Source organism: Tenebrio molitor, chromosome 7 (assembly GCF_963966145.1).
Source record: "Tenebrio molitor chromosome 7, icTenMoli1.1, whole genome shotgun sequence".
NCBI classification, from domain to species: Eukaryota; Metazoa; Arthropoda; class Insecta; order Coleoptera; family Tenebrionidae; genus Tenebrio; species Tenebrio molitor.
Genome location: NC_091052.1, coordinates 7,011,651 through 7,036,768, shown reverse-complemented (window position 1 = coordinate 7,036,768; position 25,118 = coordinate 7,011,651). Strand labels below are relative to the sequence as shown.

General features: G+C 34.9%; 2 protein-coding genes and 3 long non-coding RNA genes across 11 annotated transcripts in view; 3 read left to right on the top strand and 2 right to left on the bottom strand.

The window, feature by feature from the left end:
- Positions 1 to 25,118, top strand: part of aralar1 (calcium-binding mitochondrial carrier protein aralar1) — a 42,606-nt gene that overhangs the window by 2,971 nt on the left and 14,517 nt on the right. The window lies entirely within an intron of this gene.
- Positions 370 to 24,918, bottom strand: LOC138134547 (uncharacterized). 5 transcript variants are annotated; one of them, XM_069052874.1, is made up of 6 exons: positions 24,406 to 24,918; positions 9,344 to 9,537; positions 8,194 to 8,442; positions 6,684 to 6,873; positions 4,497 to 4,631; positions 370 to 2,622 (listed from the first exon to the last, which is right to left on the bottom strand). In XM_069052874.1, coding segments are annotated over exons 1-6 (900 nt in total). In that variant the 5' UTR covers positions 24,408 to 24,918; the 3' UTR covers positions 370 to 2,492. The 5 variants fall into 5 exon arrangements, with proteins under 5 accessions (XP_068908975.1, XP_068908972.1, XP_068908973.1 ...); XM_069052871.1 differs by lacking the exon at positions 24,406 to 24,918 and adding an exon at positions 14,419 to 14,714; XM_069052872.1 differs by lacking the exon at positions 24,406 to 24,918 and adding an exon at positions 14,431 to 14,714.
- Positions 3,528 to 6,091, top strand: LOC138134549 (uncharacterized). The gene is made up of 2 exons (XR_011160760.1): positions 3,528 to 3,679; positions 5,610 to 6,091. It is a non-coding gene; the product is annotated as an uncharacterized lncRNA (long non-coding RNA).
- On the bottom strand, positions 16,096 to 18,129 carry LOC138134550 (uncharacterized). The gene is made up of 2 exons (XR_011160761.1): positions 16,241 to 18,129; positions 16,096 to 16,185 (listed from the first exon to the last, which is right to left on the bottom strand). It is a non-coding gene; the product is annotated as an uncharacterized lncRNA (long non-coding RNA).
- On the top strand, positions 19,333 to 21,294 carry LOC138134548 (uncharacterized). Of its 3 annotated transcripts, none has more exons than XR_011160759.1 (3): positions 19,333 to 19,347; positions 20,227 to 20,960; positions 21,156 to 21,294. It is a non-coding gene; the product is annotated as an uncharacterized lncRNA (long non-coding RNA). The 3 variants fall into 3 exon arrangements; XR_011160758.1 differs by lacking the exon at positions 19,333 to 19,347 and having other exon boundaries at positions 20,500 to 20,514; positions 20,571 to 20,960; XR_011160757.1 differs by lacking the exon at positions 19,333 to 19,347 and having other exon boundaries at positions 20,505 to 20,519; positions 20,571 to 20,960.

The following is a 25,118-nucleotide window of genomic DNA, read 5'->3' as shown; positions in this document are numbered from 1 at the left end:
TTCAAATGAGTTCTATTCTAACAGCCTTCAACATTAGTGACCTGCACGATTACCGCAAGTTTTTTCCAAAATATGTATTCGTTTCCACTTTTATTACTTAAATAAATCAATTTATAAATTTAAAATGGATAAAAAAAAACGTTAATCTTTGAAGGCTACGGTCTAAATAAGATTATCTAACTTATTAAATAAGAATCCAATTAAAAATGTGTTATGGGGTTGAAATCTGATTTTATCTGGTACTAAACTAAACATTTAACGATGTTTTCTCTTCTAGTCATTATAAGACATTAATCTTCGTAAGCATCTCTGTTATCTTATTTTCAAAGAAAATAAATGGTGGTGACGTCAGCAAAATAAAACAAAACATACATTTAATCTATTTATTGATCAATACATTAAATTTATGTACAGAATAAAGATCAGTTATTAGCTTTAATCACTTTGTTTTACAACTTACTTTTAAAGAATGAGCAAGTGAAATAGAGCCATTACTTTTGTTAACAATTAATCTGTATAATACACGATGAGTAAAAACATTGTATCCTATAACTAAATCTTAAAAGTGTAATCAGCCTCGACATATATCTAAATATACAATACATATCACTTTAAAGTCGTACTACACAATACGTAATCAACTTTTATTAATTTTGATATTTGACGATATCTGAGACTGTGATTTCCCAGATTTCTCTCTCAAAAAACAAAATTAATAACAACGAATTATACCACATAATAAGACATACCTAATATTTACAAAAAAATGCAATGAGATGAGTGAGCTTTGCTGCAATCGTCGTAAGCAGAGTTGAAAGGGTCGCTAAGACAGAAAGAACACTACTTTAAGACATAAATAGTTTAAAAATTCATGTTGGAAACATTAGGTAACAAAAAAATAATAATACGATCGGTGCAGATTTTTTTTAAAAGGGATGCAATTAGTTGTACAAATGAATTGTATACCTTGATTATTAAATTTTGGCACTTGGGGACGGATAAAATAATATTTTTTGTGGGTGTTAAAACCGTATAGCATCTCATTGCAAAATAAAATTTGATGAGTATACATTGTGGAAACTATATAAGTACGGTTCTATTACGATTATCACAGAAGAAATATTTATTCCTTTGATGAACCAGTTGATATGTTGACCGCCTAATAGAAAAATAAAATTACCTATCATTTAAACAAGTCAGTCTTAAATGTGCACTTCTAAAACAAAGAAAATCCCCCCCAAAGCTGTAGATTTAAAAGAAATAAATATTTCTTTGTGTTCAAATTATAGGTAATGTACTAAATACAACATTTTCAACTTTGTACAAAAAATGGAAAATAAATTATGCAATATCACTGACATTATCAATGTCCGAGAGTGATTCAGAACAACGTTTTTAAAAGCAGTTTACGCTACTTAAAAAATAAATAAAAACCAACCAAATAGCGTGATATTTGATTTCAACAAACAACTCTGTTACCTTAAATTATGCTCGCCTGGCCGCTACATAGAAGCATTTCTAAATAAGCAATTCGTACGGAAAACAAATTTTAAATCCGTCATGATGCACATAAAATATTAGATATTTACACAGTTTTTCATAAAATGTATACCAAAATTTATGTGGCATCTGCTGGATCTTCGGATGCTACGCAACTGGGAAAAAATTACGTATAAGATACCGATCAACATTTTCTGAATCACAGTATTCTGTTATACGTTGTCAATGTACGAAGAATTCTTTCGATGAACCCTTGCTGCCTAGATGTTAGATACGGCACTGCCAAAAACGCCGATAACAAAATATGATCGACTCCTCAGCACGATGAATGACTAGCTGTTGTTTTCTAAGTGTGATGGTTTTGTCACATTTTTATTGTCGTAAATTAAGCTGATGTGTGTCTCAGCTGTGCACATTTGTATCAATAGCAACAAGCCATTATTGTCCACAACAATGTGTTCCTATAGATATCAGAAAAATTATGTTTCAACCTGAAGCAGTTGCATATTTTGTCATTTACTATTTTGGCTAACGTTCCAAGCTTTGTATTTCTTTAAATCATCTCTACCAAACATGTCCTCGAAACTGACTTGCACGTTTATGGGCGATAAGCCAATCTCGGGGCGTGAAATGAAATTAGATCGAAATCAAGATGTAAGTTTATCATCCATGCACGAGGAGTTGTGGGTGATTTAAGATCCATAAAAATGTTACATTGACAAGTGTTGCTGCATAATAAAACACGGTTTCAGTCTAATACAATGCCATTCATGACAACCAGTTACTTCTCTAATAAACATGCTAACTCAGACACGTACTAATTCGTAACGTAACTTCGATAAAAAAAAATTGCAGTGACGATGTCTTTGTCTATAGTCTTTTAATGCATTTTGTTCTTAATGTAAAAAAATTTAGTGAAAAACACTAAATCGGTTTTGGTTCCGCGAATGTCTAAGTAATAAATTAGAAACTTATTTCTACATCTCTACCAGTCACCCTTTATCCTCTGCGGGCAACACGATCGAAACGGACTTTCTAGGACCGTTCCTGTGGACTCTGTCGAAACTCGAGTCCACTAGTTTTTCTTCATCTGGGACCTGGACTAGATTCGGGCTTCCTAATCTGCAAAAAATGACCCAAATTTAACCAGTTTCAATTACAAAGTTACGACAAGTTTAAGCTCTTTGAACGAATAATTTTAGATTACATTGGTCTCGTTTGAAAAAGCCTGTGGGCAGGTAAAGGGGACAAGAGGACATACAGCTCCACTGCAAAGGTCCAAATAAACAAAGCTAATTAGAACCTGACTTGTTAAATCGCTCACCTCGTCGGACAATAACACAATGGTGGTGTCGAGTTTAATTCTGCTGAGATGATGGGTATTAAATAATTAAAGGGCAGAGAGTGCACTTGAACTGCGCAAATTCGATTTGTTAATGCCTCGTTTAATTCATTGTTAATCGACAATTAAGATATAAATAATAAAAATGTATGATTAGAGTCTCAAGTGGCTCATCCAATAAGCTCAAAAATAAATAAATCGAGTAAGCCGTGGCAATTTTAGCCGTGGCTATTGTGGTTCAGTTGACAGCCCTATAATAATAGAGAAACTTGACGTTTGTCAAATATTAGCGTTACCAACTGAACCATGCTAGTAATGTTTTACTCATTTATTAATTATTTTCGATCATACCGTCCAAATTTGATTTGTTCATGCCTTGTTTAGTACCTACATAAAAATGCGCTCACGTATTTTGAATCGGCTGCTCTCGCTGAAGGCACACTGAAACAGTTCGCACTTCGCAGCTAATTCGTCACCACACCCTTGTTGTTATTGTTGTCGTTATTGTGTAAATAAATCAATTTGTTAAACGAACCTACACCAAAATCAAAAAACCACCTGTTAAATTAACTTGTTAAAAAAATTACTACAGGCAGTAATTTTTGTTTATTTGGTTGGCGTGCACGATGCACGAAAACAATCGTAATTCATAATACAAAATCAAGTAGGTAGTCAAAAAATGACGTTTCAGACTAAAAAAAAAATGCCATTGCAATTTGCCAGCAGACTCAAACACAGTTCAGAGATTCGATCATTGTAAAACAATAATATTGGAGAAGCTGAAGACAAAAAATATGAACTTAATTATAGTCAGTTTCCAATAAATTTACACAACAGGTAATCACTCTCATAATATGTGTTATTATAAGTTATAACCCTGTTTTTATCGTTTTCCACTAAACAGCGTTACTAATCTAATTTTGTATTAAATTCAGTGTTGGTAAGTTTTTCATTTTAATAAAATAGATACACGCATTTTGTCTATTTTTGCTTTTTTTTTCTCTCCACGTGAACGTCAAATTTCAGAGATATTTTTATTACATAAATAAATGAGCTAAAATTAAAAATAATTAATCTTTATTCGACCAAGAAGTCCAGTTCGGCCCCGAAAATTTGTTTTTGGTGAAAAGGGAGGCACAGAGTGAATTTATTAATTTCTTAAAACTATTTTAGGAGCTCGACTTCGTAAAATTAGAATGGGTGATTTCTAAATTTATATAATTTAAAATAAACTTAATGGTTGGCTTTAATCAACTGAAAGCTCGTTTTGAAACGACTTTATTTCTGCAGTGAAAATTGCTCCAATCTGCAAACCTTCGCCACAACAATAAATTAATCTTGGTTTTTTCAATACTTCGTTGCGAAAAAATGTGTTATCGCCCTCTGGTAGTAAGGTACTTGCAACAATCGACAAAGTTAAATTGGGACCCGCTCCATCCCTCTCATTCCCATAAAGTATCGAATTTCTCGTAGGCGCTCGAATGTCAAGTTAGGATGAGTTTAATTGAGATCGTGCTTGATGATGCTAAATTTGTAGGCGAGTCCTGGAAAAGTTTGGTTGGTTGTGATAAATTTTTTGTCGGAAGGTCCAGGGCGCGATGAATATAGTAATGAAGTGTAAAGTTTGACCCGAAACGTGCGTCAAAGTACCTACCTCTCGAATGCCGAAGGGGGCGGCGTGGGCGTCCGCGACAGGGGGAAGCTAGCCACCTCTCGGCCAGCGGCCAACGATCGAATCGAACCGAAGGGCTGATCGGGGGACAATTGCGCCGTGACTGGGACTAGGCCGCTGAAATTAACAAAAACTTTAAATAATTCATCCCAAAGGATAATGCCTCCAAGCCAAATCAATCCAAGTAATTGTCTCGGCTTTCAGTGGGTCGCTCGTCCATTATTGACGACCACTTTTCTAAATAATAAAACAGCACTTCTGCTTTTCTATTGCTTTTCTTATACGATCAATTATTGACGCTAAACAGATGCTCTTTCCCCTTGAAACAACTTGCTGGGTAATAAGGGTAGGAACAGAAATTACGCCACGTCAGGACAATGCGTCAACACTGTTCTAGCGCAGCATTCGCTACCAAAACTTGGCAAAGGACAAAGTGGACACCACAGACGACATTCGCATTTTTGTTGTATAAATAAAACTCTTGCCTATATTTAAATCGGTAATGTGTGTACCTAGGCCTTGCATAAATAGCTCATATAATATTTCAGCACGAGTATTCGCATTGCAACTGAATAAGAGGATGTTAACCTCATATGCTGAAACTATTAACATACAATAGCAAATGTCAGTCTTCCTTTATTGCAAGCTGCTTAATTGCAGATGGAAAGATGAGCAATGCATGTGCAGTTAACCTAATTAGAATATTATCTTTACTCCTGTTCCAACAAGTAAGGTTTCTTTAATCTAAAAAATCATTAAACAAATGCCACGTGTAATGTATTAGACATGTTTAAGGGAAAAGCGTGTTACATATCAGTGTCATCGTTAAAATCCTCTAATTTAGTCGCTTCTGTCCTCAATACTAAAGACGTGACGTCCACCACAATAATTATTTATTTATTGTGACACAATATCACAAACTCGAATAGAATTCGAGTCTATTTTTAAACTCTAGTTGAATGTACTAGATATTTAATGAAAAAAATGTTATTTTTAGAACTAACAAGCCTGACCCTACGAGAACATTGTCGACGTCCCTCGTTACGCAATAGTATTGCGTCACAAACCGTAGTTCAATGTTTTATTAAATTTTAGATCCATCTGGAGTGCGGTATGTGCGGTGGGAGTCAATATACTTTGGTGTTAAATTACGAAAATTGAAAAATTGACTGATATAAAAAATAAATTGGATCCTGCAACGATAGGTGAGAAATGTGCCAAAGGATGGAAAATGAACGTTATTCAATATTTTAGAGGACTCTTGCTTCGCACAGCGTACCGAATTGAAAGTATTTCTTTTTGAAACTGTCTCAGCGGAAAATGAAAATTTAGATCATTTGGGTGAATTAATCGAATACTCAGATTGTTGCAGAAGAAGTAAATTAAATAGTTACTGAATTCAGAATTAAAGTAATTTTTGGGCCAGATATTGAAACATGAAAAACAGAAAAGTTAATCACAGAATAGTATGTATAACTATAATGGAAAAAACTTCGCCAACACATTCAGTTGTAACAACAATATTAGCTGGAAGTTGTGTCGGGAATATTTTCAAAAATATATTTCCTTGGAATTCATCTGAGCACTTTAATTTTAGTTTAAAAATTTCCGGCACACGCGGTAAAGAGATTTTTTCCTGTATTTAAAAATTCACGATTGTACGTCTGGTGAGTAAGTAAAATAAAAACTGATATCTCCTATTACATATTCATTGTTTCCGGTTTAACTGTAAACTTGATGTAAACCGTAAAGGCCATTGACTTTAATTACTTTTATAAGCATATAAAATGAACAATAGTTTGACATTGCTTGTTTTTTCCTTAAATTTTTTAAATTAGTTAATTCCATTTAATATTCCCCACGACAAAATTAGTTGTATAAAAAACTAGAAAAACGTTTATTTTGGCAAAAATACAAAAACGATCTGATCAACATGTTTGTCAAAGTCATATCGTGTCTTGGAAATGATGTTTAAATTTCCGCCGTTCTCTTGCGGTTGCGATAATCTTGGTAGAATAATCAATAAACAACAATCGGTGGGCAAGCACGTAACACAGTCGGTGGATAGAATCTTGATATTCTTGTGGGAGTATGAAAGGCCAGGTTGCACAATGACGCAAAAACTTCCTCTTTTCATCCGGTGAAATTCGGATTTCCGTCGACACTCACCCGACTGAGCCTGAAGTGACGAGAAAAGGTAACGGCGTAGGGCACTGACTATGCGGCGAACTAGCTAAAGAACTCCTCGTGCTGGAAACTTGACTGTGAGGACACTGCGGTGGACCGACGGCTATAGCCCCTGGACCTCTCTTCCGAGGCCAACAGAGCATACAGGTACCGCCGCCTTTTTCGATAGCAGCTGAAACAAGACAATCACACAAAGTGTCAACGCGATCACCCCAATTACTTAAAGCAAAGAACCGGACTTGGAACGCTTCCACTGACAACGAAAAAACTGAATGAGTCCAGTTTTAAATTAAAAGTGTGAATAATTTCGAAGAAACAAAACGATCAACTAAACAAATATGTAGGCTGAATGCGCTGTTAGCGAGTGCCGAGTGAGTTACTGTAGCGGTCGAAAATAATTTTTGTCAAGTAACAAATGGTACACGAAAATATTCGTCAAATGGATAAACAACCGGTCAGAAAATCGAAACCTAATTCCCGAACATTTCTTTTGAAGTCACGTGAGTTGAGTACATAATTGAAAAAGCAAAAAAATATTTGTTTACTGATACCGGAAGCTTGAAAAATATAAATGAAAGCTTGGCATGTGAAATACCTATTTATGTTGCATGTGAGTATTTCAACACAGCCGAAATATATTACAATATCACAGTTAAAGGTTAAACTTTACCTATAAAATATATCCAACCTTCTAAATTAGATGGTTATTTGAGTGTTGCGATTTTCGTGACTACCGAACTATATTATGTTTGGTACCTGGTCGTACACGTACCGCTGCAGTAAAAAACGTTAATGTGGAATATTTTATTATCACCCCAACAGGTAATTTCGATTATGACAGCATGCACAACAGCGTTTGGTCAAAATTGTTGTTGTTGCGAGTACTACTATACCTTTTTAATCATATTCTTCAACAAGAAAATTAAAATTTTACTCGCATCGTGTTCCATTAGTGTTAAACGCAAATGAGTAAAGAGCATCCGTACCCCAATTAGTATTTAATTAAGTGTGCGGAAAGTTTGTCGTATTGTATAAAATATGTAACTGTATATATCTAGCAAATTTATTTAATGGTCTTGCTTATTAAACAAATGGAACGTATCGATCTGTTAACTCTTTTAATTAAAACCGTTACAAGTAAAAAGACCGCAGTGTTAGTAAATCATTCCATAAATAGATGCTAAGGGTTTTCGCGGTGCTTGATTGCTGACATTACTCCTTTAAATAAAGGACCGGGCGGGCACTACATGCTAGGTGGAAGCTTCAATTTATGCAACGAGACAAGAATAAATTATGAAGGTCGCAGTGTTGGCCCTCAACGACATTTTATTGAATAAACACTAATCAACTGGCCGTCGAGAGCAAAATGTTCAGCACCTCTAAATAAATTTAAATTAACAAATGTGACTTGGAGTAAATAAAAAAAATCTCTTGGGGTGCAGAATACATTACACCAATTTTTTTGTGCGTAACTGAAAGTCTGGATGTTTACCTATTGTTCTTGAGCTAGTGATTGGACTAAGTGGGTAAAAATCACCATGTAGGGGGCAGTGAAATCCGATAGTTTGTTCTCGTCTTCTGGCTCTTCTGGTTAAAATACACAGCACGAAACCAGCCACTAACATTAGAACACCAACCACAATACAAGCTGGTCCTAGTATCCGAGAATTTCCCGTAAACGCGATCCTTGCTGCATAGTGATCGTTGTCTTCGCCTTTAGCGCGACCTCGATAAGACGCAGCTGAAAAAAGATAACCAAATGATACACAACTCCCAATAAAAAAACCTTCGCTGCAATAAATAATTATTACTGTACAGGTAATTGAAAACGTTCTTGTCTGTAAGTGTTTTTCGATGTCGCTTGGGAAATAAATCAGTGATAAAATATAAAACACCTGCAACAGATATTTTGACTAGTGTTTTATTTTGTAATTTTGTTTTGCACAAAGCCACCAAAATCTCATTTGGCGGAACCGAGAATTCCAAAATAGAGTAAATAACAGTAATGTTCAAAATAATTTTTACACAATCCTTTATGGTGTTGCGGCAAGGTCAGTATCAGGTATTATCAAAAAGTGTCATAAATTTCCAAATCGTCATACTAAACTGGAAAGTTTGGTTCCTTTGTTCTAATAAGCTTGTGCATACAGAGATCTCAGTGTTTGCAGAACAATAATTAAACAAAACTTATTTTTAATTAAAGGAAATCGTCACGCACTTGTAAACTGCACGGAAACAGTTGAGGGTGGCTTACGAAACAATTTATTCAAAAACGGAATCAGATTCTTCGGTTTAAATTACAACTGGTAAAAAGCCGGTGCGCATTATTTATTAATGTAAAGTAGAAAATTAAAATGTGAAATAATTACAAAATCAATACTTGAAAAGTCAATGTTATCTGTATGAGAAGTGGACAGGACATAAAATTAAATGTTGAATAACAAATGTGATTCAATTACGTAATGGGTAAAATGTTCGAAAACAACATTTCTTCGAGAGAAAGCAATTTCCTAAAGTTTAATTATTTGTTGGGAGAAAGTTGGGTGGTCGAGATCATGAGATGGGAGTGTGATGTTTTTAAACATTTGCAAAAACAAGAATTTTTAGGATTAACAACAACAATGGAAAATATGTTTTCTTACCAGTGAGGACACAGCCAACCAAAAGGAATAGAAAACCGAATATGGGTAGGATGATCTGACAGTTCGCCGCCACCACCACGCCGGCAACCATGAGGCCGCCTTCGATTTTCTCCACCCTGAGCCGGGATATCGGAGCTGGACACTTCAATTTGCTACCCTCCAGTGTTTTTACTCCGCAGGACTCCTCGTTAGGCCTGCAACAACAACATTTCCAAGATAAACACCAGAAGAAAATCCTGGAAAACTCATTACCAGGAATCGGTATTATCTTAAGTTTGTACACGTCCACGTTAGAGTTAGAAACGTAATAACATTGTGCGTATTTACATTTAGGAAACACGTTTCAAACGGTATTGTCTTGAATAAATATTTAAATTGTCTTTAAGACAATTACGAAAATATGTTGTTTTATAAAAATTACTGGAAATTCGGTTTTTCGTAGCAGGGATTTGTAAATTTTGTGGGTTGGAGGCGTTGACTTCTTACAATAATAAACACAACGTTGACTTCTATTCCTTCAGAAAATTTCGCGATTTTTAAATTTCCAGAACCGGCAGTGTGGAAAGTGAGTCACTTGGAGCAACTTCTGAATAACGCGACCTCTTTGATCACGATGCCAATGCAGTTAATCTAAAATAGATTAGGCGGTCTAAGGAACACTGTTAGTCAGAGATTGTTGACTCGGTGATTTCTTCTATCCTGCCGCCGATCCCGCGGTCACAATGACAAAAATAAAATTTTCTTCCCAGTGTGTTCGATAACAACGGCGAGACTGACAACCGCAAAACGCGTTCCCAAACATAATGATAAAACATTTACATTCAGTCAACAAGACCAGACCTTTAGACCTTGTTTGTGAAGTTGCATTACAATCTGAGATAATTCTGATTCATTTGCTTCCACGAAAGTTGCGTTATAAATTCGATATTTTCGACAATAACGCACCTGAATCATCGGTCGCATCGACCTGAAGAATAAATCATTTAACTGTTAACAGTTTCCATTGTTCCGGGGACCATCCGTAACGCGAACAATAGATGCGAACCGGAGACAACAAATTTCGTCGGCGCACAGGTGGAAAAAAATACTTCTGCACAGAACCCAGTTAACTCAAAGTTCAACTTAATTAACACAAAACATGAGTAATTTAAGTCCGTCTTTGTTGCTAACTCTTCAATATGATAAAAATGCACCAACGGACAAAACAATTTCATTAATCATATTACGCGACCTTAAAACAGTTACGTGCTCTCTGCATTCTACATTGTTACAGTGGGTTTTCAGACCACAGTTGGCCAATGTACCCGACAAAGAAGTATTGTTGATTTCAGTTTTGTTCAATTCTAAAATGGAAAGTGTATTGAAGGTGTGATTTTATTGAGGCCATTGCGTTACCAATTAAAGATTAAAATGTTTTGTTATTTTTTACTTTCTCTGAGCATCGGGGAAGTTAATAAGGCCGAAGGGAAATCTTCAATCTTTATCTAGGATCCTCAATGCCTCATGTTTTTCGACCTACGGAAGTGAGTATTGATCGTTGAGATGTGTAAAAATGCAGGTGCAATACTCAGACTCTGATAACAGAACACTCTAAATATAGCCTCCACATTTGGTCTAAACAGATGTCTTTACTCTTTTCTTCAACACTCCACTTGCCAATGTAAACACTGGATGTGGTGGCAACAAGAAAAGTCTAATTTGAGTCGCTTTCACTGTCGTTAGTCAAATTCGTTATTCTAATTTTTGAAAGCGCTTTGCGCTGTAATTACTTAATTAAAATTTGGTGTTTCTAAAATGTATAGTCGAAAAAAACATCGAAAACGTGTGGCGCAACTTGACATTAGTACACATAACGACAGACAAAGCTTCACATAACCTAACTTTGCATTTGAAAATACCGGTGCTACTGGACAGCGACACGGTCAGATGTTAGCCCGGGTGACTCATTTATACAGGAATCTTTCTCGAACCAAAATAATTTTTAATTTTGCTGAACTGTTAAAAGACATGCATAAGGTCCACCTATTCGTTCCTTCGTGGCGGTTGATGTTGTTGTGCCATAAGTCAAGTCTTCTTTGGCATGGGCTGAAGAATTTGTCGCCTTTTAATTTCCCACTGTTTATATAACTTGCAGCGAGAATAATTGCATCTAGTTGAGAAATAGGGTCACATTGTCACTTCGAGTAAGCTTTTTGGCCACGTCGACAGTAAACTTGGCTCCAGCTTCTTGTATATTTATTTCAAGTTTTTAGTACGCGGATGAGCTTTGTTGACTAAAAGCCAACAGAATACCCCATTCGGAGCTGTGTTTGCTTAACTGTTATTACAACCCCGGAGTAACAAGAGTTCAGGGTTTCAACTGGGAAAGCAGTAAGTCAAGCCGGGCGACCCTTACCGCAGGATAATTTGAATGAAATACAGCTCCCAACTTTCTTTTGTTGCTTTTGCATTTTAAAATTCCAAACCCGTGAGTGTTTATCACGATTTCAATTTTAAATCGAGCGAGAAAAAATTCATTCATATTAATTTCAAAGTTTACCGAAGTAATTTTCGCAAAAAACGTAGCTCGCAATGTCTGGTTTAGTCTGCATAAAATTATGTAACGTCGCAGTAATGTTATTAATTTTTTTGGGGAAGACAATAAAGTGCATCAAAAACGCCTCTACAAGAAGTTATTTAAACGCGAGTGGTGCCTGGTGGCTTAATTGAAAATAATTAACCTTATAGAAATTTATTACACCGCACAAAATGTTTTCATGCGAAAATTATACATCTGTTCGTAATTTAAGCTCTTTGAAATTACAAGTTCGTTGAACTGCTGTATATTATAAGACGCGGGTGAAGATATTATTCCCATTCACATCACAATAAATCCATTCAGAACACAATGAGTCAAAAATTAATTATAGAGGATAGAAAACCTCCATTGTGTGAAATAAATACACTTAATAAAACGAAGGGATGATGTGTGTATTAGGGGGCGAAGTTCATTGTTCACTGATGTTCACCTTCTATTAACAAAGAATTAAAGTAATTTGAAGTCTTGGCGGTGGATTCATTATCATTTTGAGGAAAAATTTAAATGTGCTAATTTTAATAAGTTACGAAACAAAAAAATTATTAGCTGTGGACTGTTAAGTACTCCTTGTTATTTTTAATCGTTAATAGAATACGTTTGTGGTTAAAAAAAATGAATTACGAACAACTATTCACGAATAATTAAAAAAAAGCATGGACTTTTACAGTAGCAAGGTTATTAAGACAACATACACAGGGACTTGAAAAACACTTGAAGATAATATAACAAACACTCTTAACAGGAGTAAGAAAAACAAAGAAATCTAAAACTCAAAGAAATGTATTAATGTCACTTTCTCTACTCTGGGCAATGTTGTAAAATTGTAAATCCGTGTCAATAAATACCTAAGATAAATAAATAGCAGACATACGTTGTGTATTAAAAAAGTTAAATGTACTTGAAATTTTGGTACATATATCTGGAAGTACTACGCATATTGGTGGGTGTAAAATGTTTACAAATATTTGAACGCAACAAACCAAACAAAACGAAATGAATGAAAATTTTATTAACAAAAGAGTACAATTTTATAATTGGGGACGTTCCGATTAATTAGTAACAAGAGTGTACAAAATTAATTAAAATTGAACATCAGCTTTTAGATGAATCCACTTCAGTTACCAATTCGAATCAATACATATTTAAAACATTTCCGCATTTCCAGTTCCCGATAAGTTGCAGTTACCGGTTTCGCAGAATTGATTGATTTTATTTTTTATTCAATCAATTCACAATTGTAACTCATGATTACAGAGCACACACGACGTAGGCATTGAATGGGTGGTAATTAATTCGTGACACCCTGTACTCAAACAGTTGAAACTACAAGGACACGTTATTAATATGGCGTAACAAGCACCCACCGAAATATTACATAAATTGTCAATGAAATTAATTTTATTACATTAGGACACGACACTTGCTTGAAACAACGTACAAACAGGAAAAGTAAATTAATTTCACTCCGAAGCTGCCCCACCATTAAAATATTTCGTGCGGTCTAATAAATTGACAAATTTTGCACGTCTAAACCAACAGTTAAGTTCAATGTCGAAGTAAAATATTTGTTCGATCGAGACGATCAAAATATTTAAACTGGATTCAGGTAATGAAAGTTTCTCTGCTCTTTCTCCCGTGCGTGTAGAAATTGGTACACAGCTAACATCTGTCACTGGGATTAGTAAAAATATGTAGAAAGTTTCCGAGATGGAAGTCTGTTTTTGGGTTTTGGTTCGTTGCAACAAGCGAGAAGTAAATATTTCCACTGTAAAGTTACTACAAAATCAACAAGAAGTTACGACTGCAAAATGAGAAGGAAGTACAAAACGATTTTGACTTGAGAACCGCAGACTTAACATCATAGAGAACAAGGCCTTCTGGTGTTGTTGCGACGTCCGTGGGCGGCTTTGTCGCCTCCTGCCGCCGATTACAAAAGACCGAAACGTCGTCTTGTACAATTGCACTAGATCTGTTCGGTTCGTAGGACATTTTTCGATTTCAAATTGATCGCCTGATGAGGCAAATAAACGTTTGCAACAGAATTTCGTTCGACTTTTGTGGTCTAGAAGAGAGGTGAACAACCATCGAAAACCGCTCTGTTAAATTTTGCAGGTAACCAACCGGTTGCTCAGTTGAATCGGTCGTTAACCGTCATAAAAAGTAGAACGGCGAAGAATGAAAGCCAATGTTAGGTGAAGGACTACATTTCGCGAAGAGTTGCGGTATCTTCGCAACAGCAAAAACTCCAACTTCAAAAACAACCCGATTCAATTAAACGCCCAAATAATTTTCCGCTGGTAATGAGGATGTTGGAGGGTCAGCTCAATTGAAACTCCGGTTCGCGGTAGTAGCAATTTGCGACAATTTATCCCGCGGTCCAGCTTCTGATAGATAACACTTTTGGCTTAGATTTTTTCCAACGCGTTTCGGGAATGACAATACAGCAAAGTGTGGGTTTGGCACGAGCATTGTCCAAGACAAAGAGACTGATACCTACATTTTAACATACCATGCTGGCTTAACAGTACAAGCTCCGAGATGGGGGACTGGATCAGAAACGTTGCTTTTTGCACACTTGGACATAAACGTCATATTCTGACAACACTGTACGATAAAAACGAACAGATCACTGATTGTTAGACTGTGACGGACAGTGAGGGGTCAAGCGGTCTTTTTCATTCATTACCGTAACAAAGAGATATGCTCCATAGTGAGACAACTGTCACCGCGGCCAGGTTTGTGACCGCCTGCACAGCAACCACGCGAACGACTGACTCCGCAGGAAAGCGGCAGGAAAGTCTGTGCCAGCGCCACCGGCAATCCTGCTGCACGCTCGCGCTCGCTGCAGGGATCGACGAACGGAGCTTTTATTTTACACGATAATTGTAGATGCACTCAGACTCAACCCGTCATGACACGCTCTAACATCACAAAAACTAAAGACGGGTAATCGTGAAGAAAGAACTAAGACGAGTAGGTGTTGAAAAAATCATTCGTTTGGGTATTTTGGATTGCTTCCATTTTATTGAAAATTTTGGAAGCTGTCAGGTGTAGGTTAAGGGAAAGAATTTTATTAGTCATCATCTAAATTAGCACACATTGCCGACCTACTCGTTTTGATTCAACAGTGATTAAAGTTTGTTTTTAATTTTATTGGCACGGTGATGAACAAATTGAATTACTCATAGTTACCCTTTGAAAAGAAATCACATTATTTCTTGGTACAAAAGTTAAAAAGTCTGACACTAGTAAATGAAACAAGTTTTAGATGAAGGTTGTTGGCAGGTGCATCGTAAAAACCTTGATGGGAAATGTTCGTTTCCGATAAATCATCGTTTCAGATGTAATTATTTTTACTATTGATCAAGGTAATTTCAGAAATATTCAGAAAGAGTGAAACTACAATTTCTCAAGTCAGGTTCTGTCGGTCTATTCAGCTTTGTAAATTCGGTTATAATTTCGAAATTCGAAAAATGCGACACCGATATATCATGTTGTCGCTTAAAGCTCTGGCTCATGCCATATTATGCCAGTTTTTCTCTTCAACACGTATTTTTAGTTCTAACATTTCTCTGAAATTTCTTCTCGTTGAATATTTCTGTCAGTTTTAATCCCGAAAATTTCTCTCTACTCATGACTCATTCATGACTCTTTTTTTCGGCAATGAAAATATTTTAATAAATTATGTTCCAAAATGAAACTTGAATTTATTTATTTGCCTTTAGATTTCTCAGCCGGAGCGCATTTTATATTTTCGTAATCTTCTCATTTATGAAATTGGAACCTCAAGTGGATAAACTGTGTCCTTGCTCTACTAAATTATCCCGATCTTCATTATCCTGGACACTCTGGTATGCTAAATGTATCCGTAAACGGCTCACATCCCAACTTGTGACGCCACAACTTAAATATACCAATTTGATAAAACCGCTGTCAAAGAGAGGAAACGCCTCTTTGAAAACAATATACGTCACAGGTCCAAATATAAAAGTGTACATAATAAAATAAAAGGGGACATATATCAGAGTTATTTATACGAAAGGAAGTGTCTGAAGCGACGTGCTAGACAATTATTAATAAGGTACTCTTTATAAAAATAATTTATCATCTGTGCTTTCGATGAATTTAAATTGGTCGACCCTAGAAGAATTTGTTAAATGGAAACAAACATCAGTACGGTAGAATATTATTTATTTAAATAAATTAACCATATTTGTCTAATACTGTTCATTATTACCTTACAAACTAAGCCTCGACAAAACTGCTGAAAATAAAAGACAAATTAGATCCAACATGCCAAATCCAGACAATTTCATTACCTTGTCGTACTTTTGGAGTATGTTATAAATTCTTAAAAGCTTGCCGAATTGTCCTTGCAATTATAAACACACAAAGAACTTGATTCATGTCAGTAACGACTGACAAAATGCCTAATTTCGAAATGGTCGTCGTTTTCGCGATACTAGTGCACCTAGAGAAAATCGCCATGGCTAAACAGCCGTCTGATTGGCACTAAATAAATAAAATGATCCATCGAGAACAGTAAACGCGTGATGCAAGTCCGTTATGTAAACATGTGGATTTGGGCCAACTATTTTTTCTTGCAGTTTAAAATTGACACTATGGACGAACACACGCGGCGAATACAGTTAACATTAAAAAAAAGGAAAAAAGCAACTCTCACAGTTACAAAATAAAATGAGTGTGCAAAATGGGATTACAACAAATTGAAAGTTGCAACAAATTTGGACACAACCCACTCAGTGACATTGATTGTACTTCGAATTATTATCCAAGCAATTACCGGAAGAGTTATTGTCAATTTGCGACATTGCGACATACAGTGTGTCCAAAAAGTTTGGAAACCCCAAATGAAAACGTAACGCATAATTTTTGAAAAAAAAAATCTAGAGACAAGTCAATTAGTGTTTTAAAAAAGATTTCTGCTGATAGTGTCTGTTCGGTCTTTTCGATGACCTTGAATAGTATATTCTGTATAGACTACGTCCACTGATAGAATGCATTTTTTTAAATATCCTTAGATAACAAAATCCCTAAACCATAACATTAAAATATCAAGAAAGTATCATAGATTGTGTTGGTAATATGTTGAAGCATTCGCGCCACTGATTCTCATTGGTTGTTATAAAACCCACGCGAAAAATAAATTATATGACGTTTCAAATTTGAAACTGTCAGTGCTGTCAAGTGATTTAAGCATTTAGATTTGCGTTCCTCTGGTTTTAAAAGTTATTAGTTTTGATCGTGTTGCTGTTTTGATCTCCTCCGTTGCGATTTTTGTTCATTTTTTTTAATTTGTGAAGTGAGTGCGTGCCTCAAGAATCTAGCATAATGGACACTTTAAGTGACATTACAAACATCGAAAATGATACAGAGGTAGTTTTTGTTCATGCATTAAATATTAAATAATCTCTTGTTTGTTTTAGCCATTTCCGAAAAAATCTGGATATTTTCATTTCTGTAGCCAGCTTTTTCCGGAAATTCGAAAATGTATTGTGTGTTGCATTTTTAAATCCATCGGGCACATTATCACTCTTGAAATACCCTGTATTAATAAAACCTAATATATTACCCCTGCTATACTGAAGTTTTCTTTCGTCTTTCCTAAGTGCAAACATACAGAATAATAATAAAACATCACGTGTAAACCTGTTCTTTCATTTTTTTAAATTTCGCGCCGGATCTATTTCTTATAGCGTAGAGTGAACACTTTTAGTAACATTTATGTCAAGCAATCTATCAGTGGACAGAGTTTATTCGCTAACGCTCGCACTCGGAATCTTCCACTCCTAGATGGAATTTTCATTCTAACCTCTGACTGTATTTTCTCCACGACCATGTAATAATTTTCCACAACCAGAAAGTATGAATCAAAAACAATTAAATCTGAACAATTTTTGTTTATTTCAATTAAAACAATTAGGACGTCGCATTGATATCTGACACTGACAGTTTTGAAATCCATGGCAATCTACGTATTTCGTTGAGCATAATAATACAATATTCATTCAGTTACTTGTTATGGAATGAAAATACATGCAAAACACATAAGAAGCAAGTGTTTCAGAATAAATATTCCAATTCCAAGAGTGATAATTTTTACTTTCTTTTATTAAAAATGATTTCGGAATTATTACATTCACGAACGGTCGTGGAGAAAAAGATATTATGTTATAAAAAAAAATTAGATTTTTTCAGGAAATTTCTTATATAAATTGAAAAAATTTTTGACCGTCGAGTAGACAATTAAAAGATCTATTAAAAATGGTAGTAAAAATGCGACGTTGCCATTTTAAAAAAACCTCTGATGACATCATAACTCTTTCAAGGTCATCAAAAACAGCAAACAGATACATACCATCAACAGAAAGCTTTTTGAAAACGCTAGTTCACCTATTTTTGCGTTTTTCTCGAAAATCATTCGTTTATATTTTATTGGGGTGTTTACAGACTTTTTGGACATACTGTATATAATTTCTGCGAGTGAATAATGATAACTTGTACACAGTCTAGTAGAAGTGCATTTTATTGTTTCCGTTATCACATAAAAAATCGTGCCAGTTATAAAAATAGATGGTTGAATGGTCAAAGCTGTATACCTATTACTACCTAGTCAAAATAAACATTCCAACCGGTTGCCAATAGAGATGTAAAACACATTTTTTTATTAAATTGTTTCGTGTTCGCAATCTAACTGTGAGAAATTTGATGATAAGTTAGTTTCCGTTGTCCCTCAGCGACAATGACAGTGTTGCGGGGGCGGTTTAGGAGGTGCGATGATCGATTAAATTAATTTAACTGGATATCACTGAGCCATATGATGTGTGTAAAGATAGATTCAAAGAGAAGTGGTTGGCAATATACATAGCTATTTATCATGTTGCGTGTGTCCTTCGGGGTGTCCTTTCAATTTTCAAATGGTAAACGGTTGAGATCGTAATTATGTATATACGGGTATAATCTTGGGAAGAAAAATATTTTCAGATGTCCTCGAAGAAAATAATTTCGTCGTTATCTTGAGATCGATAGAATTCAAGCGAACGTGCTTGGGAATCTTCAGCTTGTGCTTTTTTTTAGATCGTAAATATGTACTACAAAATACGTTACGACTAACCGTACAAGTTTCGTGTAATGTAAATAAATAAACATGTTTGTTTGGTAGTTATACTTTGCGGTGAAGTTCAAATTTCAGTTGATAAATCGTTTAGTCGGTGAGATAACGTACGAAAAAACAAACGTAAAAATATATGGCTGTTGCAAAAGTTGTCGCTTAATGGACAGGAGAAAATTAGGCTAGGTAGGAAAGTGAAGTATTTATACTTTTCACGACCTTCTAATCCTGTGACAATTTTATCTCGGCCTGGTCAATAATGACAGTATTTTTTGGACGGCCAAGGAAAGAAAAGTGAGTGGCGCATTTATTTTTACAGTCAAGAATTCACGTGACCCGAAGACATGACGAAAAATATATTATTTAAGGGGAAGACAGATTATCTTAAAGCTCCGTTTGTAAGACGAAGACGAAAGTCTTCCTTTTTTGGTACATGCTACCATACTTTAGAAAATCTATTCATATACGAACCCTGACAAAAAGAAATGGGAAATTACTTTGGAATGATTTTAAACAATAATCTGAACTAGGCTTTAGATGCAAGTTATAAAGTTAACGAAGGAAATAAATCGTTTGAAAGCTGGAATTATAAAACAAACAGAATATTTTGTATCTTTCCTTTTATATTTCACAATTAGCGAAAATACTATCTCATTTATTTTCTATTGGGCAAGTCAAGAATTCACATGACCTGAAAATATGGTGCACAAAATTTAATTTTATGAGAAAAACAATTTATTTGAAAGTTTTATTTGCAAATGAGCGGCAAAAACATTCTAGATCGAATATTGTTTAAAAGCTATTGTTTACAACCACTGGCAAAAAATAATCAATCGTCGAAAATAGTTATTTGTATAGCAAGGCTGCGAAATCCTACTTTGACGAACCGAGAGAAAAATTGTCGTCAAGGCCGCTTTGTGGCCGAGACAAGACAATCTCGAGGTCGTCAATGGATTTCGTAGCCGAGGTGTACACAACATTTTGTGTGCAACCCGAAAATTTGTAATTATAAAATGAACAAGTAAAATTTCCTTCACTGTCAATAAAAATAAAGTCGGCCTACATGTCGCCATGTCGCTATGGAAACGACATAAATAAAACAATTCATTTTGAGAAAAATTGGAAAAATGTCGCAAAAAAATTACAACGTTTTTGTTCCGTCTACTTCCCCAGATTGTGCAGGGTCCAATTTAATACCAGAAAAGTCCAAACGGCAGTACGATAAGTGTTACAATGACTTTAAAGAGCGGTGTAATAAAAATAATGTGAAAACGGTGTCGGAGAATGTTGTTTTGGCTTATTTAATGGAAAAATCAAAAACTGTGAAAAGTTCAACTTTATGGGAGTACATATTCAATGTTGAAGCTCACGCTGAACATACGGGATGGCATTGGTGTTACGAAGTTTCTGAAATTGGTACCTTTTTTGAAAAAAAGTCAGTTGGTTATCAGGTGAAAAAGTGTAAGGTATTGACACGAGACCAGATCAATTTGCTGTATAATCTGCCCTTTTTTTAGGTCATTTTAATCATGGGAATATTAGTAGCCATGCGAAGAGACGATGACGAACTAACCAAAATGTCTATCGATGACATCAAGGATGAACATTCTGTATTAATAGTGGCCGTTCCTGACACAAAAACTGACATAAAACGAACTTTTACTGTCACCAATCCAGAATTTGTAAGATTATACCGCAAATATGCAGCTCTTGTTCCGTGTACTCATCCAGAGTTAAAAAAAGATTATAAATTGTGCAGTGTCGCATTTGAAACCTGAAAAATCGAAACAGCAATATAAAAAATGTTACAGTGACTTTGAGACTGATGTAACAAGAAGAATGTGAAAACCCTGTCGGATAATGTTGCATTGGCTTACCTATTTACTGGAATTTATTTATTGTGACAGGTAAACGTTAAATTCTGTTATAAGTTTTAGGTTATTTTAATCGTGGAAATATCAGATGCCGTGCGAAGAGACAAATAAACCAAAATGTCTGTTGATGCCATTCATGATTCAGGATATGTTACTACTTACTAGTTACTAGATATTTCCCTTTTTGACCGGTGGAAAATTAACCTAATTCATACATGTCTGTTCTAGATCGATCTTTTTTACCGACTCGTCAATACGTCAATCATCGAATCATCAGGCGACCACTCCATTTGAAATTGGCGGGAACTTCAAACCGGATGAAAATTCTGTACTAATAGCGGCCGTTCCTGACACAAAAACTGGCATAAATCAAACTTTAACTGTACCCAATCCAGATTTTGTATGATCACACCGCAAATATAGAGATAGATATGTTGTAATTGTGATAATAAATAAATATTGAAATAACTTTTACTTTTACGGCCGTCGTCAAGGCAACGGCTGCGAAATTCAATTTCGCGGCCTGCTCTAGGCACGCGAAGTGCTCATTTCGCGTACGGTTGCACACAAAAGATATTTTAGTTATCTGAATAAATTTTAATGTTTGCACAATCCTAGAACTTCATCGAGTGCATCTCACAAAAAGATCATGTAAACTTTTAATTGAATTTTTTAAAAGGAACGTAAATCATTTGAAAGGTCTATTTGTTACTTCTTCATTTTTTGGGAGATATTCGAGAAAAGCTATTTCTTACAAAAATTAAATAAAGAATTAGAAAATCCTTTAAAAAAATAATAGACAATTTTAAAGAACTTAATCTGACCTACCTCGAATATACATTGGAATTTATTTTTTTAAGAGAACGACAAATCATTTGAAAATTCAGGTCACCAAATAAATATAAAACAGTTCCTATCTCTTGCATGATGGATGCAGGATAATAACGGTGAACCAATGATTGCAGTTATTTTTAAGCAGCTACCAAATGTAAAGGAAGAGAGAGAAAAATAATAAATACATTTTTAAAAAGTTTTAAGTGTAAAGGATTGTACACTATGATCAACAAAAAGAGATATGGGCGGCTATAAAAATAAATTTCTACAGACGTGCGGCGTAACTTAATAAACTGTCATTTTGACATTTTTGACATTTACGTGAATTTTATTTAAGAAATTATTTTCGCTGGAAAACACAATGGTTATGACAGAAACCTATTTTCAAATAGGAACAAAGAAAGTGGTGATTGGATTTACCAAACACAACATTATTTATTGGAGTTCCGGCAAAACCTCTCATCATATCTGTTAGTGTGCTTGAAGTTACGCCGCACATTTTCAGAAGTTTTTTTTCCATAGCCGCCCTTTATCTCTTTCTTTGTTAATCATAATGTATAAAACTTCAACGAATTTCTGAATTTGTCAAACCAGCTTTGTTTTAACATTTTCTCCTAATCTACTCAGGTTTACTTTAATTATTATCAGTGTCAGCTTGAAACTGTTCTAGTATCTCATCTATCAATTTGTATGTAAGCATAAAGGTTATCTTAATATGGTGGGTTTGAAACGAATGTAACGATAAGATTATCCAGTTATTTTAAGTAATAGTCAGCCATAGTTTGTGTAAAATATACAAACCTTGTAATGTCGGTATACCTACATACAAACGTGTCTCAGAAATAAGTACATATAAGTAATTTTAACTGGTAATATGTATGTTAATAGAAACAATACCTATACTTATTTGATATCTTTTTTAAAATTATTGAAAAATTTGGCACAAAAAACAAATGCAAGAAAACTTTCACTTGTTTTTTGCTAACTTAAGCACAGTTACTGTGACCCATAATGATAAGAGTGGAAGAGAAAAAAGAGAATCATATGGTAGATATTAAATGAAAACTATTTTAGTAATAAATATTTTAAACTGACCATAATGAATCACCCATACCTAAGATAATGACAAAATGTCTCTTAAAATCAGTGTATTAATCCGTAAAAATTCTCATGAAGTAATCAGAGTAATCACTAATCATTACACGAAGTCAAAGTGACCGCCGTAATTGTCAATACAATAACGAAGGCGCCGACGAAATTATTCTTCCACTCTTTCTAGCATACCTCTGTTATTGCGAATTGTTGTGGCAGCATTTTCCACCTGTTCTTAAAAACTTTATTCTAAAAACACAAGGTTTTGCGCCGATTTTACAAAAACTATTATTTCACGGTCATTGTCAATGGGTTAAATAACTAAAAAATAGAGAGCTCGTTAATTTATGGCAGGGAAAATACTGAAATGAAAATTATATTTACAAAAAATGGTACACAACAATTTTGTTGTTCTTGACGAGATCCTTCACTGGTTAAAATTAATGCACTTATTTCTGAGACACGTTGTATAATAATACCTTATAATATCCGCCCTAACATTCTTTTTAGAAATGTTGAATGTTTAATTTCATTCTAATTGTAAACGTAGACATCCGTCTCAAAAATAAAATTAATAAGTAATGTAAAGGTTCATTATTTATTAAACAGCGTTAAGTAAACAAAAATAGAGTTATGTCCGTAAGCATGTAGAATTTCTGTGGCATTTACAAAATTTTGTGATTTCAGAACCAAGCAATAATACTATCAGACAGTTACGAGTAAGTCACATCTTGCTTTTAAGTTTATACTGAATTACTTAGTATCCGGGCTTTAAAAAAGGTATAATACTATCATATAAGATGGTTTTTTTATTAAAAATAATGAAAAGTTAATCAGTTCTTATATTGTACTCGTACTTTAATTTTTTTTTTAAACCTGTTACCCAATTTAACAAACATCTGCATATTACATTTTTTCTATATGCGGAATAAAATAAAAACAAGTTGTAGTTTGCGTCTGTGAATTGTTTAAAAATGTATCAGTTTCAATATTCGCAATATTTCCAGGATGTAAAAACAAACTTACTCAAACACTTTCTGTTGAATTCATCGTTAACATCTATAAATACAAACTTAAATTCAATTCCTGAAAACAGAAACATTAAAGTTCAGTACAACCCTCATATAAATTTTGAATAAAACCGATCGATGGTAATGCAATATTAAATTTTAGGTTAACTAGGGATCTAACTTTAGACATAAAAATCAATTTATTTTGACTGAACAAAAAAAAAACTAGTTTCAGTTTAAACAACGACAATGAATAAAACCAAACAAAACCAACGTTAAGTACACTTCTTTGTCTTCTCTATGACTAACTATCGGAAAGAAATCAAATAAAGTGGCCCTTCATGTGTTTGCCATTAAGGAAACAATTGTAGTTTCAATGAAACATAAGAAGTCGCCCCTAATGGATACTAGATATCAAGTTGATTAATTCGTCGATTGTGCAGCTGTTGCATTTACTACCTTGAATTAATTATGAGTAAATGTTCACATTTTAAGAATAGCGACTGCATAAAACTTTTAAATTAGTAACGTACAATACTTACATTGGAACGGTAACTACGCCGATGGGGCAACAACTACGCAAAGAAGAAAATCACAATTATTGCACCCCTCATGAAGACCAAATTCAGTTCCTTATAAACTGATAATCGGCACAGGCAGACAACAATTTTTAATGTTCTAGAGGTCAACGACACAGGCACTGTACTTTGTCAACAATGATTTGTCTCTGATCTGAATAGGGTACAAAGAGAGCTCATCACCACCACTGTCATCTTCACGGCGTCCGACAAACTTATTCTAAACAGGTTTGTTATTTATTTGGTGAAGATATCGCGGCTGGCACCACCGATTATCGTCTATCGCCTGGTCCTCCGCATCGTCCAGACCCTCCGGTTTGACCACTGTGGAATTGGTGAAGAAACGGCCGTTTATCTCAGATTGTTAACACATTTTTACAACCCGATTGGAACGAAAGCTTTCATTGAGCAATGCGAATTACAGGCGAGAATGACAGACATGTCTATCCTCGCCCCCCGGCCCCAGCTGCACTGGCCGTTCTTCCGCGGCCTGACGTCATCGCCAAGCCGGACCGGCTGCTACATCTGTTGGCGGTCGGGGATGTTACCCTGACACCCCCATGAAAGAATCGATAACTGGTTTGGCACTAGTTCAGCCGAGTTGAATCAATACAAAGTCAAGGATTTCTGCTCGAGATTATCGAGAGTTTCTTCTTGTTTCTTCCTTTCTGGCACAT